The following is a 23369-nucleotide window of genomic DNA, read 5'->3' as shown; positions in this document are numbered from 1 at the left end:
CACTTATTAAACAAACATTTATTGAGCATCTCCTATGTGTCTGGCAATTGAGAGCCACAGATAGAGATTCGAGTGCCGGGTTTATAAAGTGGAGTTTAAAGAGCAACGACCTGTGTTTCTCGTCATAGCTCTGCGATTTACCTGGTTATCGAAGTCTCCGAGTTCCCACCTTAAATCAGAGCGTCCAAACCTCACAGGGCTGCTGTGAGGATCAAATGAGACAATGTTGGGGAACGACCTTTATAAATCTTATAACACTCTGTGAATGAGAGATTATACATTTGCACCAGTTGGTTAGTAACTTCATTCATTCAATAAATTTGTAAATCCTGAAGTTATTTCATGCTTTGGCTGAGCGTGAGAACTGGACTGAGAACTCGGATGAGTCCCAGTTCTGTCAGCTGTGTGATCTTCGGCAACCGACTTAACTTCTCTGAGCCTCAGTTTCATCATCTGAAACACGAGGGGGTCAATATCATCTTAGTGTTAATGTATCTGGTGAGGTTCTATACATTGAAAAGTGAAAAGTGCATTGTTCTGTGGAAATAAATATTGGCTAACGGGTGTATTTAGGGCAGGTGCTTTGGCTTCTAATTCTCACTGCAGTATTTCTATTTCTGTGGCACATTCCCTTGTAATATCCAGTTCAGTATATACACCCCTGGGGATGTAGAAGCTTCTGTTACCTTTCTCCTGAGATGAGACAGTGAAATGGGGCTAGTGGGACAGGGAGAACTGTGCGTGCTGAGCAGGAGATCAAGGCATGGCCCAGGTCCTGTGACCTCTGCTGGCCCCGAGGATCCAGATCTCCAGCTTCCGGATACATCCTGGTCCCAGAGCACCCTTGCCCAGGGATTCTTGCTGCACTAGGACTGTGCCTGGTATTGTCCTCCACTTCCAGGCTCCAGACCCTCCAGAAAAGAGGGCATTGTGTCTGAAGGGCAAGAGGAATGAAACTCAGGTCTTCCTTTTGAGGGGCAAATCAGAGTCTGGGGGATCTGGGTGCATGTAAAGGGGGGACCCAGGGGTTCCCCTGAGGTGACCAGAGGGCTGAGGGCAAGGAAAGAGTGCAGAAGAGGTACTCAGAGGGGGTAGTGCTCAAAGAGGTCAGGGGACTTGGGTTAATCATCACGTGGCTCAGAAAAGGCCCTTCCAGTGGGAAGCAGAGTCAGTGTGACAAAAGGGTTTGTGTGCCTGAAAAGTCAGGCACAACAGTGTGTCCACAGCGTGGGACTATGCTGGGCACAAAACAGTTTCAACACATGACTGAGACCCCAGCAAGTGAGAGATAAGACTCCTCCATGTTGACTTTCTGCACTGATTTCTAGAATCATTTCTCATCTGGACTTCCCTGTTCTCTGGGTTTTGGCTCTCTCCCTCCTTCCCATCTTGCTTCCTGATAGACCCAGAGTACCAAGGGCAAGCTAAATCCCTGGTGCAGGGGTATGTGTGTGTGTGCGTGTGTGTGTGTGAGTCCAGCACTGTGCCTGTTGCCACTCCCACCTCCAGTTTAGCAGGCATGGTGAAGCTTTGGCTTCCTGCCTGTATCCTTGTCCTCCCTTCCCTCTAGTTGTCTGGGCAGCAGGCAGCCCTGCCAATCACAGAGAAGTCAAAACCACTGACCAAGGACCTGGACAAAGATGCTGAGCAAACCGTTCGATTGCTAGGGCAATGTGATACTGAGATCTTCTAGGAGGTGGGGCAAACCATGCCCACACACCAGGTGTCCCAGTCCCTGGACACTGCAGATAAAGATGCCAACCCCACCCCCACCCCAACCTTCACCATCTCAGACCATGTTCTCTAATTTTTGAAACCCTGAGAGCTCCTCCATCTCATCCCTCACCCCCAATCCACTGTCCCTTTTCTTGGCTTCTCATTCCTGCCAGTTCCCTACAGTGACTCTATAGCACATCAGATCTGACCACTGTGGTACAAGGGGCTAGGAGAGTACTGAGGGTACTCTCTCTCCATCTGTTCCCTGCCTCAAATTGTGTTTCCTCTACTTTTCTCTTTTCTAGGACTCCACTTCTCACTTTTATAGATCTCAGTTCTCCTTTCTCCCTCTTGTATCCTTATTGTCATCTTATTCAAGTCATTATAATAACCATTGTCTGCATAATACATTATAATTAACAGCACACTTTCATACCCATAATCTTCACAAAATCCTGTGAAGTTTGGTGTTTCTGTCTCCATGTTTTCTGATGTGAAAACAAAAACTTAGGGAAATCGTAGTAGCTTGTCAAAAACCCAGCTAATAATTGCTGGGTAAAGTGGCTTTTATTTATTTATTTGCTTACTTACTTACCTATTGATTGATTGATTGATGACAAAGCTGCTTTCAGTCCTTTCTGGAACAAATAAGAGTTTGAATATGCAGCTAGGCCAGAGTTGGAAGTCAGACTGCAGTTTCTTTTTCAAATCCAGTGTTCTTTCGGCTATACCACACTGTTCTTTTTGCTTTTGTGGTAAGAGGAGGGTTCAGGAGTCTCCCCAGTTCCTCCTCTGTTCCTAACAAAGGAAAGCAGACTCCCCCAACCTGAGTGGGCCTTGGCCATCTAGGCCTCTTTCCTTTGTCAGGAGCCTGGGGCCGGGCTGGCGGTGCTGAGTGGAGGGAGCACTCTGATCCCGCCCTCCTTCCTCCTCAGGTTGACTGTCAGCACCGCACAGCTCAGCATGGCTTTGCTCCTAGGTGGGCCCCTCCCGCTCTGCCTTGCTTCTCCAAAAGGCTAGATCTCACCATGGAGTCCCATTTCTTCTGACTCCATCTGAGTCCACCAGTTTGTTGCCAATGTCTCTACATCCCATGTACCCCAATCACTCATCTCCAAGTAGCATCTTTAAGTGCCAGATTCCAAGCAGTACTGGCTTAGGCACTGGCCCAACAGAATCATTACACAGCCTCTACCCTCTCAGTGCTAAAAATCCAAGGGAATTGTTGCTTCATTATCGTTACTACTTCATGCTCTCTCCCTCTTGACAGGTCTCCTTTAACCAGCTGATGAAAGGTCTAGAACATCTACTGCATTGCAGGAGTTGACAGGTAAGCCAAGTTGCTGTGTGTATATTTTGTTTGGCCTGAATAGTGCTTTTTAGAAATTGAATTTTAGCACTGTTAGACAGAGACTCTGTCAGGTTTGCCCTGGTCTCCACCATGCCTTAACACCTTACACTTGGCCCACTTGACATCCTCATGTTGCCTGACTAGCCTTGAGTTTTTCAACCCTACAGAGTATCTATCATGGACTCTTTCAGTGATGGTTTCCCTTTATTCCCTTCTATCAGAGCAACCTGCCCTAGTAAACCATAGGCTTCCGCTTCCCAGGTGTGCCACTGACCATGAGTCTGTCCTCTTAGGTCTGCGGTGGCCTCTAGGGAGGGGACAGAAGATAGTGCCATTCAGGGGATGGAGGAACTGAAGGTCTGTGTTTTCCACTGACACTCAGCTAGAGATCTCTGTCTGTTCTTTTTCCTGAGGACACAAAAGCCCCAACATCCAGTTAACACCATTCCTGCCCCTCGCCCTGACCCTATATATTCTGGAAATCTCCCCAAACAATAGGTTTGCACCCTAGAATCCTCCTGGTGACACTACCTCCCCCATCCTTCTGTCCTAGGTGGCTGCAGAGAAAAAAGGGTGCTCATCATTTGCATTCTGGTGGGGCTCTCTGTGAGCATGAGGACCAGGCCAGTGGGTCAGCTTCACTGGGAGGAAAGCAGATGGCAGTGGAGTAGCATGGAAGATAGATCAGCGAGGCGGGTGCTGTCAAACAAAGGGTTTGCACAGGGAATTTTTCTTTTACTCTCATTAATTAGGATCCAGCTGTATGAATGTGGCAAGAGGGGGGAAAGAATCGTCTCTCAGAATAACTGTGTATCACTCCATTCAACAACTCACATAGATCGCCTAGTCCAGGGGACAGCAAACTACACGGGCAGGTCAGTCCAGCCACTGCCTGTTTTTGTAAGTCAAGTTTTATTGGAACACAGACATTTGTATTTATATAATGCCCATGGCCACTTTCACACTACAACAGTAAGTTAAATAGTTCGCAGAGATCATAGGACCCACAAAGCTTAAAATATTCACTCTCTGCCTCTTTTTCAGAAAAAAGCAGACTCCTGGAACAGTCGTTTGCTACTTAAAGTGTGGTCCTTGCATCAGTAACATCAGTTTCACCTGGGATTTGTTAGACGTGCAGAATCTCAGGTTGCACTCCACACCTCCTGTGTCTTAACGTGCATCTTAGTAAGATTTCCAGGCAGGTTTTTTGAGAAGCACTGGACTAGGTGACCCCAAGTTTCCTCTCAACTCTGTAGCTCTCTGCTCTAAGAATTCACTGAGCAGAAAGTAGATTCCAGCAATGTTAGATGTAGAAGGAGGCACCCAAGGAGAGCAGGACACTGACCTCAAGGAGCTCACAATTTAGTTCAGTCATTTTCAAACTTTACCACCCAGAAGATTTCTTTGGGAGAACTTGTTAAAAGTGTAGGTCTATGGGCTCTCGCCTTCAAAGTCAGATCCAACATATCTTAACTGGGCCCAGGACCTGCATTTCTAACAAGGATTCTGGAGGATTCTGATGCACACAGCCTTGGGCCACACTAGAGTAACCCCAGTCGTCGTGCCCTCCTTCTTTCCTACCATCAGGCCAGAAGGACTCCTGCATGGATAACCCAGCCTTCTTCTTGCCAGGCCTGGTTGATTTCAAGCCAGTAAGCATGGCCAGGTGAGCCTTCTTTTATGAAAGGTGGTGACTGGCCAGATCCGTGGGAGGCGCTGGGAGGAAACATCTGAATCTGTAGTCACAAGGAGCAGGGTGGTGTTGTCTTGCTCACTAAATCTCAGTATACAGAGTCAGTATGAGTATTCCTCAGCTTACGAGCTTGGCTGTTATTGTTGGGTGGTCTACTTATTCTCTTGTTTCAGGAAAGATTAAAGGCAGCTCACAAAGGATGCATAAAATACACGAAAGCATTCAAACAGGGAGTGAAGAGGCAAGGGAAACAAGGGCCAGAGGATGGAATGGGGTCAGGAAAAAGCATCCCTCCAAGATCTGAACTTTCATTTGAGGTGGGCCCCGAGCACTTCTCAGAGGAGTAGTGGGTGCTGAATGGCCTCCTGCTCTTCGTTGCCCATAATAGGCCTCCACTTATTTAGTGCCTTATTTTTTGTCATTCTAGGCATCTCTTTGGTCCTCTCCAGTCACTCAAATCCCCCACCCTATAGCCGTTGCTCCAAATCATCTCCCTCTTATTCTTTATCTAAATGGCCATTTTGATCTCCAAGGTCAGCCTGTTAAACCAGTATAGTCAGGTGGGTGAGCAGCTGCCTTGGGAGTGTCACAAAAATAAGAAAGCAGATTCTTGGCTCTGTGTGTAACAGCTCTGATGTAGATTTTGGATAAGGCCCTGGTCCATCCATGTTTTGAAAGATTCTGATGTACAGCCAGGTTTGGGGAACTCTGCTGAATAAGGCATTGGAGTGGGCCACTGAACGAAGCAGGGGGCTTCCTGTCATCGAAGAATTCCAGCAGCCTTGTGCATTTAGTGGTGGTCCTGGGGAGACAGCAGCTGGGCTCTTTCTGAGGTACTTTTTCAACTCCCAGATTCCAGGCTTGTAGTGTAATTCATGCAAAGGTATAAATGAGTCTGAGATACTCTTAACCCTGATCCTTTTAATGGATGACTCTCCTTCACCAAAAATGTATCTGCTGCAGTGGATGCTAATTTCAGGCACTGTGACTCAGTGAAATGAAAGATTTCAAACGATGTAGGTGTGGAGATTTCCAGTTGTTCCTTAAATTGGTGGCTCCCAAACTTGGCTGATCTTCAGAGTTGTCTGGGAAGCATTTTAAAAATACAGATTTTTGGGCTCCACTCCAGAGCTACTGAAGCTGACTCTTGGGGTGGGCATGGTACCCAGCAATGGCAGTTTTTAAAATACAAAACTCTCTCCAGGTGATTCTGATGACCAGCCAAGTTTGGAAATCTCGATTTTAAACCATACAATAAACCCTGTCTCCTCTGCCTTAGGTCTCTAAGGAGTTTCAGAAAGTAGTTTGAGGACAAAAATATAGGAAACACTTTACAAAATGGGTATGTAACATGTAAAACTTGTTTGTTCTAGGAGTAATGGAGATGAAAAATATAAGAATGTTTCAAGAAGGGATGGAAATTTTGCAGGGATGGAATGACAAGGGGAATTTAGGCCATGTACAGAGGTAACTTTTTGAGGTCCTGCCACAATGGGTAATTCACAGATTATCTCCTAGCAAAGCCAGTAGAGGTCAACTACAGAAGATTCCCATTTTTTGAGATACCATGCTTGCACCTAAGCACATAACAAGCCTGTCACTCTCATGTCTCATTAACACATTGTTTTGTTTCTGATTAATTTATTCAAGGAATGTTTGTCAGCTCTTAGGTGTGATGCTTCATACCTTAAGAGCGTGGTTGCCTCAGTAGGAACTGTTATCCCTCGTTCAGGTAGTGAGGGGTTCCCTGTTTGGGGAGATTTTCAGAATATATTTCCAGGAATGTGAAGGGCTTCTGATGAAACCCAAGACTGAAAATAAGGTGGCAGTTTTGACATTTGCTTGAAGGCATTCCTCCATGGGCCTGCAGAGGGTGTGGCTAGTGTGGCCAAGGCAGTGGATGCAAGATGTGCAAGAACAAAGATCCAAGAGATTTCAGGTCTCAGGCTGCAAATTCAAACTTGAGTGTTGGCTTTGCTCTGGGGTTAAATTGCTGAATGTTTTATTAACTCTTGCCTTTGGGATTCAGGGATACAGTGCCCCTATGCACTCCAAAGCACATCTTTCCAAGAAGCTGTCGACCTCTGACCCCAGTTCCAACGTGGTCTTTGATCCCGACTCCCACCTAAGGCCCTTCCTTTAGGTCCTCGCAGACAATCCCCCCATGTCTGTCTCTCTGTGGCTTCAGAAATGACCTCATTGAAGACTGGAGTACAACATTTTGACAACAGAGCAAATGCAGAAACTACAAGAGAAACAGGAAGCTTTGTGCTCAATCCTGCAATTGGTGTAGGATTCCCCCTCCCACCCCGCCCCCTTGGGATTGCTTGTCGCTTCCTGAGGGCCTCTGCTTTCAGATTCTGTTACATCTGGTCTAGATTCCTGGATTGTGTGTCAACTAAAAGATTGCAGATCAAATCCTGTTTCCTCATTTCCTTTTTCACTTCTAGATGTTTTATTTCCACCCTGACCCTGTCTCTTAAATCAGTGATCACCAAACATCTAAATGGTCTAGGGCAGTTTCTGTTGAAAGAGCTCTTTTGTATCTGTGTGTAGAAAATATTGAATAGAATGGTGAATTGCTTAATGTCTCTTTTATATGTTTAAATTTCAAATATGGACTTCCAAAACAATGGGATGGTTTCACTCTGCCATTCTAATCCTCTCCAAAGTTGAGGTGAGCCTTTTAAGCCTCGATACTCCTGAGAATGTGTGAAATTTTGTGTGGATTGTGGATGCATCTTGCTGGTGTCATCTGCCCTTCCTTTGACTCTACAAAAGCCTTAACCAGACCCCTGCCATGCCTCTGCTGGCCATGGGCATATCTGTGATATTCTCCTTGACCTTCCTTTTGTGAGACCAGAAGGCAGAATTCCCATATTACACGCCAGTTCCTTATCTTTCATCTCCCAGATACCCATCTCTCCTCCTCTCTGTAATTGTTTACTTTCAATCTCCGATTCGCAGACACTGCTTTTACCATTCTTTTTGCTGTAGCCTCTTTATCTGTTTGGCTTGTTGTGTTACACATCTGTACCATTGTAACAGCTGCTTTACTGGTCTGTCCAAAGAACATGAAATGTGCTGTTTAGATCGACAAACTGCAATTAAAAATAGGGGTTGGGGTAGGGAGAAAGTTCTTGGGGAAAAAAAAACCTTTCTGAAAAACCCTTATCCCCAGCTGACAGGAGACCCACTTGCTGTGGCTTCCTCCCCAGAGTCCTGAATGCACCATAGAAATGACCAGAGGGAGGAATGACCTCTCCATTCTCTTTCTTTCAGTTGAGCCCTCAACCCAGCACTCCCTCACAGCACACTGGGGACCACCAGTGCTTCCCAGCGGTCACTGACCAGAGAGGGTGCCCTCTGTTGGTGGTTACTAAGCAGTGAATTCGAGGAGCCTCCTTCCTTCCCCAGTTCCTCCGGGTGTCATCACCTTCTCAGCCCGAGGGCCTCAGTGGCTCTTCCTGGAAGAGAGGTGGAAGTGCCACCAAGATCCTGCTGGAATCCCTGATGCCGGCAGCCCATAAGGCTGTGAACCAGGGCATTGCAGCATCTCGGAGGTAGGGAGGATGAAACGAGAGAGATCAGAGTCAGGCAGGGGGTGGGATGGTGTGCGTGGAGGAATGGCAAGTCCAGATCCAAACTGTGGGCTGGTGGCAGAAACCCTGAGGACCCATCGTTTCTGCCCTGGGAAAGGAGCTGGCATGGGGACACCGCTGTTGCCAGCACAGGGTCACAGTCTGGACGGTTTCCAGGGGACCCTGGGTTCTTCAGCTCCAGACCTAACCTGAGCCCACCTGGGACATTCAAAGCTAACATAGCTTCCAAGAGCCTTCAGTGTGGGGATGGCCCAGGCCATGCAGAGCAGGCCCATCCTGCTGTGGGCCTGCTTCCCGTACCAAGGTCCCTAGCCCAGTGTTCAGACTGTCACTGCCTCATCAAGTGGGATCCCATCCTACTCCCAACACTCTCTTGATGCCTTACTGTTCCGTCTGCTCTTTGGCTTCTGCCCTTCACGAACAGTCTGGCTCCACTCACTGCACCTCTACCAGCTTCCCCGTAAACTTAGTTTTAAGGGAATTGTGACTTCCCTGCGGCAGGGGTTACCCAAGCTTTCTGAGGGGGCACTGGTCCCAGCCAGGGAGCCGGTGGCCTTTCCCCCAGATACCTTCTGGGAGTCCTGTGGACATCTGAGAGGGCTCATCAGGAGATCTGTCATCAAAGCCCCAAGATCACTGCCTTGATAAAGCAAGTCAGTGCCAGGTGTGTGCAGATGTGTTCTGAGGGGACACATGCCCTGGATGGGGAATGTCCTGAGACTCTACAGGACATGTTAGCATGTGGGCGAATGGGCTGCATATTAAGAGTCTTGGTGGGCTTTTTGTTGGTTTATTCCTGTGCTCTTCCACCGGGATCTTTCTCTGATTTCTGGCCTGTTTTCACTGTAATCTCTCGTATCTTGACCTCTGACCCACTCTCAGCCTGCAGAAAAAGGCTGGGTGGACCTGGTTGGCTGGCAAACCCTGGCACCATGGCCATCATGGTGGAGTAGAGTAGCACCTTTGGTGCTGGTGGGACCCCAGTACTGATTTTCTTCCTGATTCTTCCTGATCCAAACCAATGGGCCTGCTGCCCTAATGCTTTCCTACTCCCACCCCATGGGGGTTCCTCCTTCTGTGTCCATTCTGCCCTATCTAAATAGGCATTTCTGTCAAGTGCTCCATTCTTTGAAAAACCGCTCAGTCCTGGTCCCCCCACTCTCAGCCTTGTGTGTGTGTTACTCTGCAGCCTACACCCCATTGCCCCTTCCTCCAGTGCCATTGATATTCCCCAAGCCTAGAACCTTTCCTGCCAAGCCTCTCTTCCTGTCCTTAAAACTTCCAGATTTCCGAGATGTCTGTGACTTTCTCATTGGTGATCACAGTGACATGTTTAACCAGAAGGCCGAGCTCCACAAGCAGGTGGACTACAGGACTTGGGGAAGTTGTAAAGATGGCTGGTGTGCAGAGGGCGGGAGGAAAGGGGAAGGGCGTGGACTGTAGTGGAGCAGTCTGGAGAAGGAGGATGGGTTAGAGCTCGTGAGGCTCTCAGGCAGCACGGGGAGTGCAGAAGGCTCTGGGTTCACCCCCAAAGCTGCTCTAGCCAGTGCCCTTCCATCACCCGGCTGCACCATCTTGCGCAAAGCGCTTCGCCTGCTGAGATCGCAGGTGTTTTGTTTGTAGACAGCGTGCTGTATTACATATCCCCTACGGCCCTCAGTGTCCAAGTCTACGCATGGGGTTTTTCCTGGCGGGGACTCTCATCTTCTGCCCCAAGACCCCCAGTTCACCTTCTCCTAGGAGGCCTTCCTGACTTCCATCCTGCCATCCCTGATGGAAATGGACACTATGGTCTTCAATTTCACCCTGGATGGTGAGAGGGAAGATAGGAGCAGTGGGGTGAGGGAATGGAGGCAATAGAGTGACTCAGAGCAACTGTCATTTTTCTGGGTGGTAGAGCACCTGCTCAGAGGAAAGGATGGGTTGCATGTCCTGACTGACCCCAAGGTAGCAGGAAGAACGGCTGAGCAGCCAGGCTTGCAAGTCCGATGGCCTGTCCCTCCCTTAGACAACCTGATGGAGGTGCAGATGCTGGTGGAGCAGGTGAAAGGGAAGACTGCCGACATCCGGGCCATGGCCCACAGCACTGTGGGGAAGGGTCCAGCCTAGCGGAGAGGACCCTGAGAGGCCGTTACAGCAAGGCCTCCTGGAGATGCCACTCCTTTCCCCGTTCTCTCTTCAGATCCTATAGAAGCTTTTTCTAAAGAGCTCTTTCCCTCCATCATCAGCATCATATGGCCACTGCTTTTCTTCAAGTACGAAGGGAACTTCATCGAAGGGAGTGAGAAGGTACTGTATGCAATGAGGGGCTCAGAGAAGGAGGGATTCCTGGAAAGAAGAAAACCCAAGGCTGGAGGGTTAGAAAGCTTTGTCATTCTTCCACAAAACCAGCTGGGCAAACTCTTGTGTTACCAAATCATTAGTTTCCAAGGCAATGGGCTACTGCACTCAGTTCTCTTTAGGAATGTGCAAAACGTACAGGGCAGGCCACTGGCCACCTGATGCATACTCATTTGTCTTTTGTCACAGGTTAATTATTTATAGTAGAGTCATCCTCACTATCTAAAGTCTTTAAGATATGTGCGTATTTTTGGCAAGTTCTATGCTGAATTCACTGTAGAAAATATTACACTGATACAGTCTCTGTTTACTAATGAAATTATAATCCAGTACAAGCCCTGGTAATAATCATAGAAATAATAATCAGTTTGGGTGCAGTTTGGAGTTTGGAGAGGAAGCTGGACACTGAGGTGCTAAGACAGCTCTGTTTTGAGACCCAAGAGGCAGTTTTTCTTTCTGGTGCTGTTTTCTCACATGACTCATGCCCACCATCCATGGAGCAGAACCAGGGCCCCAAAGGGTTGCCCTGGAGAGATGTGGTCTTATCCATCATTCAAACCACCTCCTCCAGGAAGCTTCCCAATTTGGCCAGACAATAGCTGACATGCTGCCTTACCCACACTCAGAATGCAAAGGAAGTCCCTGTCCCCCAAGCAGAGGGTCCATGCTCCTTCCAACGTGTATCTCTGTCTTGGTGTTCACTGGTCACACCCCTTCTTCTTGGCATGCTTTCCCCATTCATCATCTCCTTAGCGATCTTACATCTTCTAAGAAGTCCTCTCCAATTAAACCCACATCATACAGCTTCTTCTTTGTCCTCATTTACTTCTCCAAATTTACAGGGCCTCATTACAGTCACAGTAGCCAATATACATACAGGCCTTTATACTATACAAAATATTTCATATATATTATCTCATTACATAACAATCTCCTATGGATTTATGTTTAATGTCTCCATAATTGCCATGTATTTTTATTGTAAAAACTTCAGAAAAGACAGAAATCAAAAGAAGGAAAAAAGCAATCATCCATTATCCATCTTCTTCAAAAAAGCTGCTCTTCAACAAATTTTGTAAAATGGCCCTCTGGACTTCCTTTTTAACTTAACTTGCTTCTCTTCATTTAAAATTATGAACACCTTTCTGTATTAATAGTTCTCCATCATTATTTCTCATGTCAATGTAGTATTCCACTGGGCAGAGCATGGCTTGTTTACCCCCAACTGACAGACATTGTAGACAGTTTCAATACTATGGCTTCTATTAAAGGGCTGCACTGTACTTTCTTACACACATTTGACTATTTAATTAATATAAGCCCCAGAATAAACCTCCACAAGTGGAATCATCTGGTCAAAGAATGTGTGAAATTTTAAAGACTTTTTGATACATATGGTCATACTGACTCCCAGAGAGATTTATAAAGCAGACAAAGTGTGAAATTGCTTGTGCCCCCACAACCTTAAAATCCTGGGTAGAATTGTTTTTAATCTTCACTAATCAGCAAAGTAAAAGAGGCAAACCAAAACAAAGGCATTTTGATGTTTTAATTTACGTTTCTTTAACTACTATGGAGATTAGCTACTTCAAGATATGTATTAGCCATTGAATTATTTTTCCTTTATTGTTCTGCTTTTTCATATCTTGGGGATAGTCACCCATTCTTTTTTGGGGTGTTTTTTTTTTCTTACTGATTTGTGAGAGGAAATGTATATAGAAATGACAGTAGCTTTTTTTTTTCCTGGTCTGTAATTTCCCCCAGCTTATTACCTTTTATCTCTATGGTTTTGATGTACAGACCTTTTATTTACACTTTAATGTAGTCAAATCTATCAATATTGTGTGTGTGTGTGTGTGTGTGTGTGGTTTTGTCTTTTGATTGATTCCAGTTTTTATCTTTCTAAATGTATTGAAATTACTTAAAATAAGGGGGCTTTCATTAGGGCTTGTATATCTTTAGTTTTAGAAATTTTTAAATGTAAACTCCTCCCACACTTCTACTTAAAATTTCAAACCTACAAAAAAATTGTAAGAAGAATACAATAAATACCCATGTGCTTTTCCCTGGATTCACCAGTTATTCACATTTTGCCACATCTGCTTCATCTCTCTTTTCCCCTGAATCATTTGAGAGGTAATTGGAGATACCATGACACTTGACACAAATTACTGTGTCCCTCTAAAAGCAAGGACATTTGCCTTCATAACTACAACATAATTATCACACTCAGGAAAATAGCAATGATTGCAATATTGTTATCTAATATATAGACCATGTCCAAATTTCCCCAATTATCCTTGAATTGTTTTTATTTTCCAGATCTGTGGTCCAGTCAAGAATAATGCACTGCATTTAGTTATCAGGTCTTCCTGGTCTCCTTTAATCGAGATGAATTCCTCCACTGTTTTCATGTCTGTCATACTGGTATTGATATTTTAGAAGTCATTATTCATTTTAATCCTCAAAAGGAAAGCTCATCAAGCTGTCACCTTGTATCCCTGGGACATATCCACATTAGTATTTGAACACTCTCTGCTGTGTTTCTTTTTGCAAAAAAAACCCAAAAAACCCTTTATCTCTTACACAAAAGGAGCATACTACACTCTTGTACCTTGAATTTTTGCTTAACAAGATATCCTGAAAAATCACTCCATTTCAGTTTATAAATCTCTTCTTCATTATGGTTTATGTGTATGTGTATGTACAACAGTCATCTCCTACGCAGGAGAGCAAAAATGTTGCCCCAGGTTCACTTTGTACTTTCCCTGACTCCAGCCCTAGACTCAGTCATTTTCCAGGGAGCTCTGGTTGTGTTAGTGGGGATTGGTACAGTAGTCCCCCTTATCCGTGGTTTCACTTTCCAAGGCTTGAGTTACTCACTCGCAATTGCCTCCCAGAAGCAGAAGATCCTCCTTCTGACATAGTGTCCTAAGGTCAGTAATGGCCTAACGCTGTATCACAATGCCTACATCATTCACGCGGGTCTCACTTACTAGTCATTGCATCACGCAGGCATTTTATCATCTTGTATCATCACAAAAAAAAAGAAGAGTGAGTACAGAATAATAAGATAATTTGAGAGAGACCACATTCACCTTTTATTACAGCATATTGTTATAATTGTTCTGTTTTATTATTAGTTATTGTTCATCTCTAACTGTGCCTAGCTTATAAATTACACTTTATCATCGGTTAGTCTGTATAGGAAAAAAACATAGTCTATACAGGGTTCAGTACTATCCACAATTTCAAGCATCCGCTGGGAGTCTCAGAACACATTCCCTGGGGGTGAGGTGGGGGCTGCTGTATTGAGAAGCCTAGGTGCTAGGTGTGCACACTGCCCCTGGTGTGTCTTTACCCCTAAGCCCTTTCAGTACAAAGAACCAGGAAATATATATGTATTTTTCACACACGTACATATATTACACAAATATGTATGTTTATATGTTCTCTCTCTCCTTCCTGTTCGCCCCTAGGGAAACGTTGGTTTCCAACATCATCAATATACTTACCCCTTTGCTCAGTCCTACAGCAAATACTGGTTTTGGAATTGCTATTCTAATACCACGATCATCAACAAATTTAGCAAAAAGGGTCAAGACTTCTTTGCAGGTCTTTTTGCCCTTTGATCACATCCCGCTGAAGATACATAGTTAAAGTGTTCAAAAGCCATTTGGATTAAATTTTTTTCTCTCTGATGGTTATGTTATCAAGATAATATCATTAGGTCCATTTATTTTTATTTGTTTTCAATTTTAGAATTTTTCAGTTTCTGATCTAATTTTATCTTTTGAATAGGCGAAACATAATGTGGTTTAAAAGTCAAAACTGTATAAAAAGATGTCACATTCCTTTCCCTGTTCTTCCATTTCCACTCATCCCTCCAGATAACTAATTTCATTAGTTACTGACTTACCCTCCTGTGTTTCTTTTTGCAAAGAAGTGTGTGTGCGTATATACTGTGCACTTATTTTTTATATAAGAGGCAGTGATATATATACTCTTTTGCACTTTAACAGAATATCCTCAAAGAACTCCACTTTGGCTTATAGAGCTCCTCCTCATTATTTTTCACGTGCGTGTGCTCATACACGTGCAAGAGTTATTTGGGCAGTCTCTTATGTAGGGCATTTGGTTGTTTCCAATGTTTTGTTATCACCAATAACGGTGCAATGAATATGAATATAGTTTTGTAATGTTAGAATATGTCTTTGGGGTAAATTCCTAGAGCTGGGCCAAAGGATAAATATATATGTAATTTTGTAAGATATTGCAAAAGATCCCCCCATAAGGGTTGTACCATTTTGCTTTCTGTAGCAGTAATTTATGAGAATGCTGACTTCCCTACAGTCTCTAAGAGTATTGTCAAACTTGTGAATTTTTGCCAGTTTGATAGATGAGAATTTCTATTTCCATGTAGTTTTTCATTTATATTCCATTTATTATGAAGTTGAGCACCTTTGCACATGCTTAAGAGTCCTTAGTAAAGCTTTTTATTTGTGAACTGTGTATTCCTGTAAATAAGTGAAACACACTCATTTTCTAATGAAATTGTGGTCTTTATGACCCCTTGATTTGAGTTCTTCATAAATGAGATATTAGTCCTTCCATAAATATTTTCTTTGGGTTTTAACCATGGGAAAGTCATTGTTTTAATTTTTCTAGGGTAGAACTTATCAATCTATCTTTCATTGAACCTGGATCTTGAGTCCCAGAAAGCTTTACATCACCCCCAGTTTGTAAGAACCCTGTTTTCTCCTAATACATGTTTTGTTCTAGTAAAAATTATTTTTTCTCTCTTCTTTGTTTCTTGTTCTTTTCTTCCTCTTTCTCTTTCTTTTCCTTCTTTCCTTACACTTAGATCTTCAATTCGTTAAAGTTTATTTTTGTGCATGGAGTGAGGTATGAATCCAATTTTATATTTTTCTAAAAGACTATCCAATGTCCCGATACCTTTTTAGAGTTCATCTTTCCTGAGTGATTAGAGATGCTACCTGTGTCAGATACTCAGGCCTCATGTGCATTGGTTTATTTCTGGACTTTGTGTTCTGTTCCACTGGTCTGTATATTGATGTGTTGGCACTATCCTGTTTAAATATAGAGGCTTTATGGCATCTAATATGGTACTTAAGGATTTTCCCCAGTAAAATTGCTGCCTTTTTTTCCATGTGAACTTTAAAATGAATGTGTCTAGCTTCAAATTATGTAAATGTAAAAATGTTTTTGTGGTAATGGTAGGTAACGATGTAAGTGGTTAGTGACAGCGATACACCTAACTTTGACTGATCTCTGCCACAGGGCAGTCTGACATGCAGCCTATGGCATCAGTACTGCATACTAGCCAGCTCCACTCAAACTGGTCAGATTTCCGTTCTAACTCAGCACCCAGTGTCCTTGTCTGTCACTTACTAAGTATTTTTAATATACCCACTGCCAGGGTGGGTATGGTCAATTATTTCTAGAGTCCAGAATAAGGAGGTAGACATAACAGCAGCCTCTTTCCTCAGTCTGGCTAGGAGCAAGTAATTAATCTTCTCAATTCCTTTACTAGACTCCTGTTGCCCTCAAAGTGCAGTAATAGATGTTATAGGTGCAAGACATGAGGGATAAGGAGCGGTAGTTAGAGTCACAGTGCCATGTGTTCGTACAACGTTTTAGTTTTTGATGTGCCTCCACATACGGTCTCTCATTCATCCAGGAGATGACTGTGACATGACAGGAGATCCCCCCATGATTGAATCAGAAGACCTGGTTTTAGGTCCTGATTCTGTATTTCACTATCACATTAGCTTATTCAAGTTATCAACTTCTGACCTCTAGTTTCCACACAGGTAGAAAGGGGATAGAGAAACCTATTTCATAGGGTTGTTATAAGGATGGAATTGAATTCATTTTTCCAAGGACGTGTATTGATCAGTAACCATGTGTCAGCCATTATCAAAAAGACTGGCTCTGGAGTAGAATAAGACACCATCTCTGCTCTCAAGGAGACATTGGTTTAGTGGGATGAATCCAGGACCTCCAGCTCCTCCTGTTTGGTACCTAGGAAGCAAAAGGAAAGTTCTGGTAAGAGCAAAACCCTACTAAGGAAGGAGTCAGGGAGGATATCTGCTTACCAGATGTCAAAAGCACAAATGTGTGAAGCCATCAGGTTTGCCTGGGACGGTACTGGTTTACAACCACTGTCCTAATACTTAAACCCTGGGCTGGTCAAATTAATTCTGTCTGCGTTTTGGTTCCTGATTTTTGATCCCTGGATCAAAACACGGCCCCGTGCACCGTGCTGCTCTACCGTCCTCTAAGTTTTGATACCCCTGTATGTCTGCCTTATTTAGGCGTTCCAGCACGGAACCCAGTACACGGGCCCACGTGGCTCTTGGGAAGATCATTCAAAACCACTTGCTGGACGTCCGTTTGGCAGCTCCAAGCTCTTCTGGAGGACACTGGCCTTGCTGCAGGTAGGACATAATGGCTCGGGGCTGGGCGGGGCCTGGCCTCAATGCCCAGGCTGTCACAGGAGGGTATTTTACAGAGTATTCAGATGAGTGGGGGTGAGGACTGACTTTTCTCCTGCGCCTCTCCTTCTCCTGTCAGGGTCATCCCCTCCTCTAAGGAGTATGTGTGCATGCATGGGTGTGTATTTGTGAAATTATAACTAGGCAAAATTCCTTCAGTTACAAATATATGACTAAAGAAATCCTGTTCGTTCTGGTTTCAGCCAAACAAGGCAAATGACGGGCTCATACAACTGAACAGTTACCGTAGGGTAGCTAGTTCCTGATATTCAAAACAACGAGCTCCAGAATGTGAGCTCTTAGCCCTCTTTCCTCTATGCTGCTCTCATTCTCCGGCAGGTGTTCTCCGTAGGTGGCGAATTGGCCACCCAGCAGTGCCAGCCTAGCATCCTACCCAGTCAGCAGCCTGAGAGGAAAGAGAGTGGATCTGTCACTGTGAGTTCTGCAAATCCCTGGGAAGGGCTCTCATTGGCTTGACTTGGTTCACATGCCCATCCCTGAGCCAATCACTATTCTTTAGGGAAAGCCCTGCTCCGCCCAGGGCTGGTGCACGTACTCTATCCCCTCTGGAAGGAAGCAGAGGAAGGGGTAGGAAGGCGTCTCAATCAAACAGCATGGCCTGAATGGGGCAGCGATTTCTCCAGAGGAAAAGCAGGGCGTTGGTACCGGAAGGGGGAGGAATGGATGCTGAGCAGATAGCATGTCAGGTCGTCGTGAAAGTAGGGGTTGCTATGATTTCACAAATCAAAATACAGGACACCAGTTAAATTTGAATTTCAAGAAATAGTTTTTTTAGGGTAAGTATGCCCTTTGCAATATTTGAGACATATATATTTTTCATTATTCACCTGAAATTTCTATTTAACTGGATGTCCTGTATTTTTATTTGCTAAATCTTGCAAAGCAACCTTATGTAAAAGGAATCAATCAATAAGTATTTAGTCAGCACCTCCAGGTCCCTTAACAGCTTCTCAAATGAGTAGGACCAACCAGTCAGGAAAAACATGCTTGCTGCTCGCCTAGTTCCTGGGGCTGGGATAGGAACAGGGAGCCAGAGACATGTGTGACCCAGGCTGTGCCATCCCAGACCGGCTTATCTAATGGAGGAGATACAAAACTAACACTTAAAACAGGGGATTAAGTGTCAAACAGCATGATCCTTTCTGAAGGCCAGTAGAACTTCAGAGAAGGTAGGGTCCATATGTACTATAGCAAAACCGAAGGCTCTGTGAAAGAGGTGATATTTGAGCTAGGCTAGTGATCATGATGTGGATAGGTGAAGGACAGAAGGGCATTCTTGTCAGGATGAACTTTAGCAAAGGCCCAGAAGGTGGACGAGGCATGATTTGCGGGGCACACAGATCTGACCTCACTGGAGAGTCACTTTACAGAGTAGTGTGGGATTATGAGGGAGCGGGAAGAGGAGCGATTGTAGACTGGAAGCCAGACAAGAATTTAGACTTACCAAGCGTAGCCTGTACTGTCCAAATGGTAGTTACCAGCCACCTGTGGCTATTGAGCCCTTGAAATGTGGCTGGTGTGACTGAGGAACTGAACTTTCAATTTTATCTAAGAAACTGAAGCCATGTAATTTCTTTCATTAAATGAAACTTGTTTTGCTAGAACTGTATTTCACTTTACATTGAAATTCAGCACCTGAATGGAGATGTGCTGTAATTGTAAAATACACACTGGATTTCAAAAACATAGTACAAAATATTGTAAAATATCTCACTAATAATTTTTAATATTGTTTACATGTAGGAATAATATTTTAGATATATTGGATTTGATAAAACATGATTAAAATCTATTTCACCTGTTTCTCCTTTAATGCAGTGTTAGGAAATGTTAAATCACATAGTGGCTCACATTATATGTCTCCTGGACACATTATATGTCTACTTGCTGAGCAAGACAGAGGGAAGGGTGGGGACAAAACAGAAGCGCCATTTGCAGAGGAGCAGTCTCGGCCACAGTGTAAATGGCTATGGTTAGGGAGGAAGTTGAAGGGAGTGAGTTCAAGTTTAAGATTACCAACCTGTGGGGTTGGTGAGACATAGCTGAAAATGTGAACAGTTTTTGCCATTAATCCTCCTGTTTAACCCAGCCAGTCAAGGCCCACTGCCAACCCTTTACTCCAATTTTTCTTTACCCTTGGGGATTGTGAGTTTGGGATTACCTACAGGGACAAATACTTTACAGCCTGGACAGCCAATCTTCGGGACCCCAGCTACCCACTCTCTGGCTTCTTTCTCCTCCCTTGACCTCACTCTCAGCCCTCCTACCTTCTAGCTCAACCCCGACCTCACCTCTTCTTCCCCAGTGGTTCTCTGGACAGCCCCACGCTTGACGCACCAAGAGCCTCCTCCAGGTGATCCACTTCCCACAGCTACGGTCGGATGATATTCGGGCTGCTCCCGTCTTCTCCCACATCCATGTTGCACAGGAGAAGGAACAGGTATCCTGCCGACTCCTAGTCATTCAGCAAACGCATACCGAGTGCTCTCAGTGTGTTGGGAACTCTGCTTGGCACTGGATTTACAAAGCTTAGTGAGCTCTGCCAAGGAGCTCTGTGTCCATGGGGGAGGCATGATTGTGACAAGTGGTCACAAAGACATGAACAAGGTACCACAGGAGGGCAGAAAAGGGGTCTTCATTTCTGCCTTGGAGGGGAGTCAGGAAAGAGAAGAAAGGATCTTTGAATTGGGTCTTGAAGGATAAGTTGGAGTTTTCTGGGTCAGAGTGAAGGCATCTTTCTGCTTATGACCACCTTGTTAAAATTTCTGGTCTTACTATCTCCCGTCTATTCTTTTTCTTTGGTATCATTAATATAAAATCACATGGGCAACATTGTGGTTACTAGATTCCCCCCATTATCAAGTCCCCACCACATATCCCATTACATTCACTGTCCATCAGCATGGTAAGATGCTATAGAGTCACTACTTGTCTTCTCTGTGCTTTACTGCCTTCTCTGTGCCCCCACTACTTTATGTGTGCTAATCATAATGCCCCTTATTCCCCTTCTCCCTCCCTTCCTATCCACCCTCCCCAGTCCCTTTCCCTTTGGTAACTGTTAGTCCATTCTTGGGTTCTGTGAGTCTGCTGCTGTTTTGTTCCTTCCGTCTTTTCTTTGTTCTTATACTCCACAGATGAGTGAAGTCATTTGATACTTGTCTTTCTCCACCTGGCTTATTTCACTGAGCATATACCCTCTGGCTCCATCCATGTTGTTGCAAATGGTAGGATCTGTTTTCTTCTTATGGCTGAATAATATTCCATTGTGTATATGTACCACATCTTCTTTATCCATTCATCTACCTGATGGACACTTAGGTTGCATCCATTTCTTGGCTATTATAAATAGTGCTGCGATAAACATAGGGGTGCATATGTCTTTTTCAAATTTGGCTCCTGCATTCTTAGGGTAAATTCCTAGGAGTGGAATTCCTGGGTCAAGTGATATTTCTATTTTGAGTTTTTTGAGGAACGTCCATACTGCTTTCCACAATGATTAAACTAGTTTACATTCCCACCAGCAGTGTAGGAGGGTTCCCCTTTCTCCACATCCTTGCCAACATTTGTTGTTTGCCTTTTGGATGTTGGCCATCCTAACTGGTGTGAGATAATATCCCATTGTGGTTTTAATTTGCATTTCTCTGACGACTAGCGATGTGGAGCATCTTTTCATGTGCCTGTTGGCCATCTGAATTTCTTCTTTGGAGAAGAGTCTGTTCAGATCCTGTGCCCATTTTTTAATTGGCTTATTTGCTTTTTGTTTGTTGAGGTGTGTAGCTTTTTATATAATTTGGATGTCAACCCCTTATCCGATATGTCATTTATGAATATATTCTCCCATACTGTAGGATGTCTTTTTGTTCTACTGATGGTGTCCTTTGCTGTACAGAAGCTTTTTAGATTGACACAGTCCCACTTGTTCATTTTTGCTTTTGTTTCCCTTCCCCAGGGAGATATGTTCATGAAGAAGTTGCTCATGTTTATGTCCAAGAGATTTTTCCTATATTTTTTTCTAAGAGTTTTATGGTTTCATGACTTACATTTAGTTCTTTGATCCATTTTGAGTTTACTTTTGTGTATAGGGTTAGACAGTGATGCAGTTTCATTCTCTTACATGTAGCTGTCCAGTTCTGCCAACACCAGCTGTTGAAGAAGCTGTCATTTCCCCATTGTATATCCATGGCTCCTTTATCATTATATTAATTGACTATATATGCTTGGATTTATATCTGGGCTCTCTATTCTGTTTCATTGGTCTATGGGTCTGTTCTTGTGCCATATTGGATTGTCTTTTTAATGTTGAATCTTATGAGTTTTTAAAATATATTTCAATGTTAATCCCTTATTGAATATATATATTATCTAAGGACATTACTGTTAGGCTGGAGGAAGGAAAAACAAGGACATGCAAACAGAACAGAGAGATGCCATAGGGGGAGAACAGACCAGACCCCAAGGTCCGTGCCTTATATGGAAAGGGGACAGCTCTTCCTGAATTCCATCCTTCTGATGTGCCAACTAAGACCCGGATGTCAGCCTCCTCCCTCTTGGAAGGAAAAAAGTTTCTAGTTGTCTATTACGTCACCTTTAGCCAATCATACCTCTCCACGCCCCCTAGGATAGCTTGCCCACTCCTCCCCCTCCTAACCCCTTATAAGCCCCCACCTCCCTGACTGGGTGTGACTTCCCCAGCCTGTAATACCCAGACCGCGGAACATCACCCGGGAGTTGCACTCAAACTACCTGGCCCTTTGTTGCCTCTCTTCGCCTGCTTATTTCGGCTAAAATTTATCTTACAATTACCACTCTAACACCACCTTTTTAAAATTAAAGTATCATTGATACACAATCTTATACTGGTTTCAAGTGTACAACACAGTGGTTCAACAGTTACTCATCTTATTAAATCCTCACCCCCTCTAGTGCCATTACTGTCTATCAACATAGAAAGATGTTACAGAATCATTGACTGTATTTTCCATACTGAACAACCATTCAAGACCACTTTTATTTTCAGTTTGAGGGTTTCTGGCTATATGAATATAAATTAGAATTTCACACCACTATGAGGATAGACTCTTGGTTAAATTTCTCAGTGAAGGCTTTTTTGTTTCCCTACCCAGAGCTCAAGCTTTCTTGTGTGCTTGGAAAACTGTCTTTCTAGCCACCTTTTTACTGATTATGTAGCAATTTGAGAATCCTGGCTTTTTTCCCCAGGGGTCTCAGTTCTAAATACCCACTTTACACAGGCATTGTTGTTTGTCCTGGCCTTGTGTTAACCCTGGGCCCCCAGTGACACTGGAAATGACCCAGGGAACTGAAGTTAACAGCTGGCTTTCTACTTTTTTTCACTTCTCTCATTATTTTTGGCCTGGAGATTTTTCTTCTTCTTTTAGAAGGAGCTCATATTTGCATTTAAAAGGATGTATGTTGTGTTTTATTCAGCATTTCCACATGTTTTGTAATGGGAGATTGATATCCATGATATGTAGAGAGAATTTGAGGTAAATATATAGGAAGATCATTTGTAAATGTATTAACCTGTATTTTACCATCAGTTTCCCTTTTGCTCCTTGTTTTTAATCCATGGCCCATCATGGGCACAAATTCAATAATATATGACTAAGCATAAAAACACTTTAAAACTGCCTGGAAGCCAGAACCACCAGTGCAGCCAGGGTGCTCAACTGTAATGAACTCAGCTAACCTGACAGAGTCAGTAAAACTGATCTTCATTGTGTCTATTCACAGTCTGTTTAGTCTGTCCTACTGATAAGCTCTTTAAAGTTAGGCCTAAGATACCTGGCACTCTGTTTTACTTCCCTCACTCTAATAACTGTCTCTGAGTTCAGTCTCTGTTCTTGCTGGTTTCCTTACCAGTACTTTAAGAGCACTTCAGTTACACTGACATTCTCCTTTGCACCCAGCTCCTCAGGACTCCCTATGAGATGGGATCAAGGATATACACTGTGGTCAATGGAAAGGAGCCTTCAACAAATCATCAGACACCTGGAAAGTGCAAGGTCAGGGAATGCAGTTACTGGGTGTGGATTGAAAATGTCAGAGCTTTGAAGGAGGAGAAAGGAATGGAGTGAAGGAGGAGGGAGGAAGGGAATAGAGTGGGGAGG

At 44.1% G+C, this 23369-nt stretch overlaps 1 protein-coding gene across 1 annotated transcript; it reads left to right on the top strand.

Annotated features, from left to right (window-relative positions):
• Positions 1 to 1235: 1235 nt before the first annotated feature.
• On the top strand, positions 1236 to 19774 carry GCKR (glucokinase regulator). Its single transcript, XM_057497551.1, is given in 20 exon segments — positions 1236 to 1293; positions 1569 to 1723; positions 1900 to 1950; positions 2652 to 2695; positions 3361 to 3424; positions 4660 to 4733; positions 6949 to 6986; positions 6989 to 7021; positions 7024 to 7049; positions 8205 to 8323; positions 8928 to 9015; positions 9245 to 9284; positions 9287 to 9334; positions 9648 to 9720; positions 10075 to 10175; positions 10371 to 10460; positions 10545 to 10656; positions 17041 to 17120; positions 17123 to 17163; positions 19547 to 19774. Coding segments are annotated over 20 exon segments (1563 nt in total).
• Positions 19775 to 23369: the final 3595 nt, after the last annotated feature.

Source organism: Manis pentadactyla, chromosome 2, assembly GCF_030020395.1.
Source record: "Manis pentadactyla isolate mManPen7 chromosome 2, mManPen7.hap1, whole genome shotgun sequence".
NCBI classification, from domain to species: Eukaryota; Metazoa; Chordata; class Mammalia; order Pholidota; family Manidae; genus Manis; species Manis pentadactyla.
This window is presented reverse-complemented; position numbering and strand designations above follow the sequence as displayed.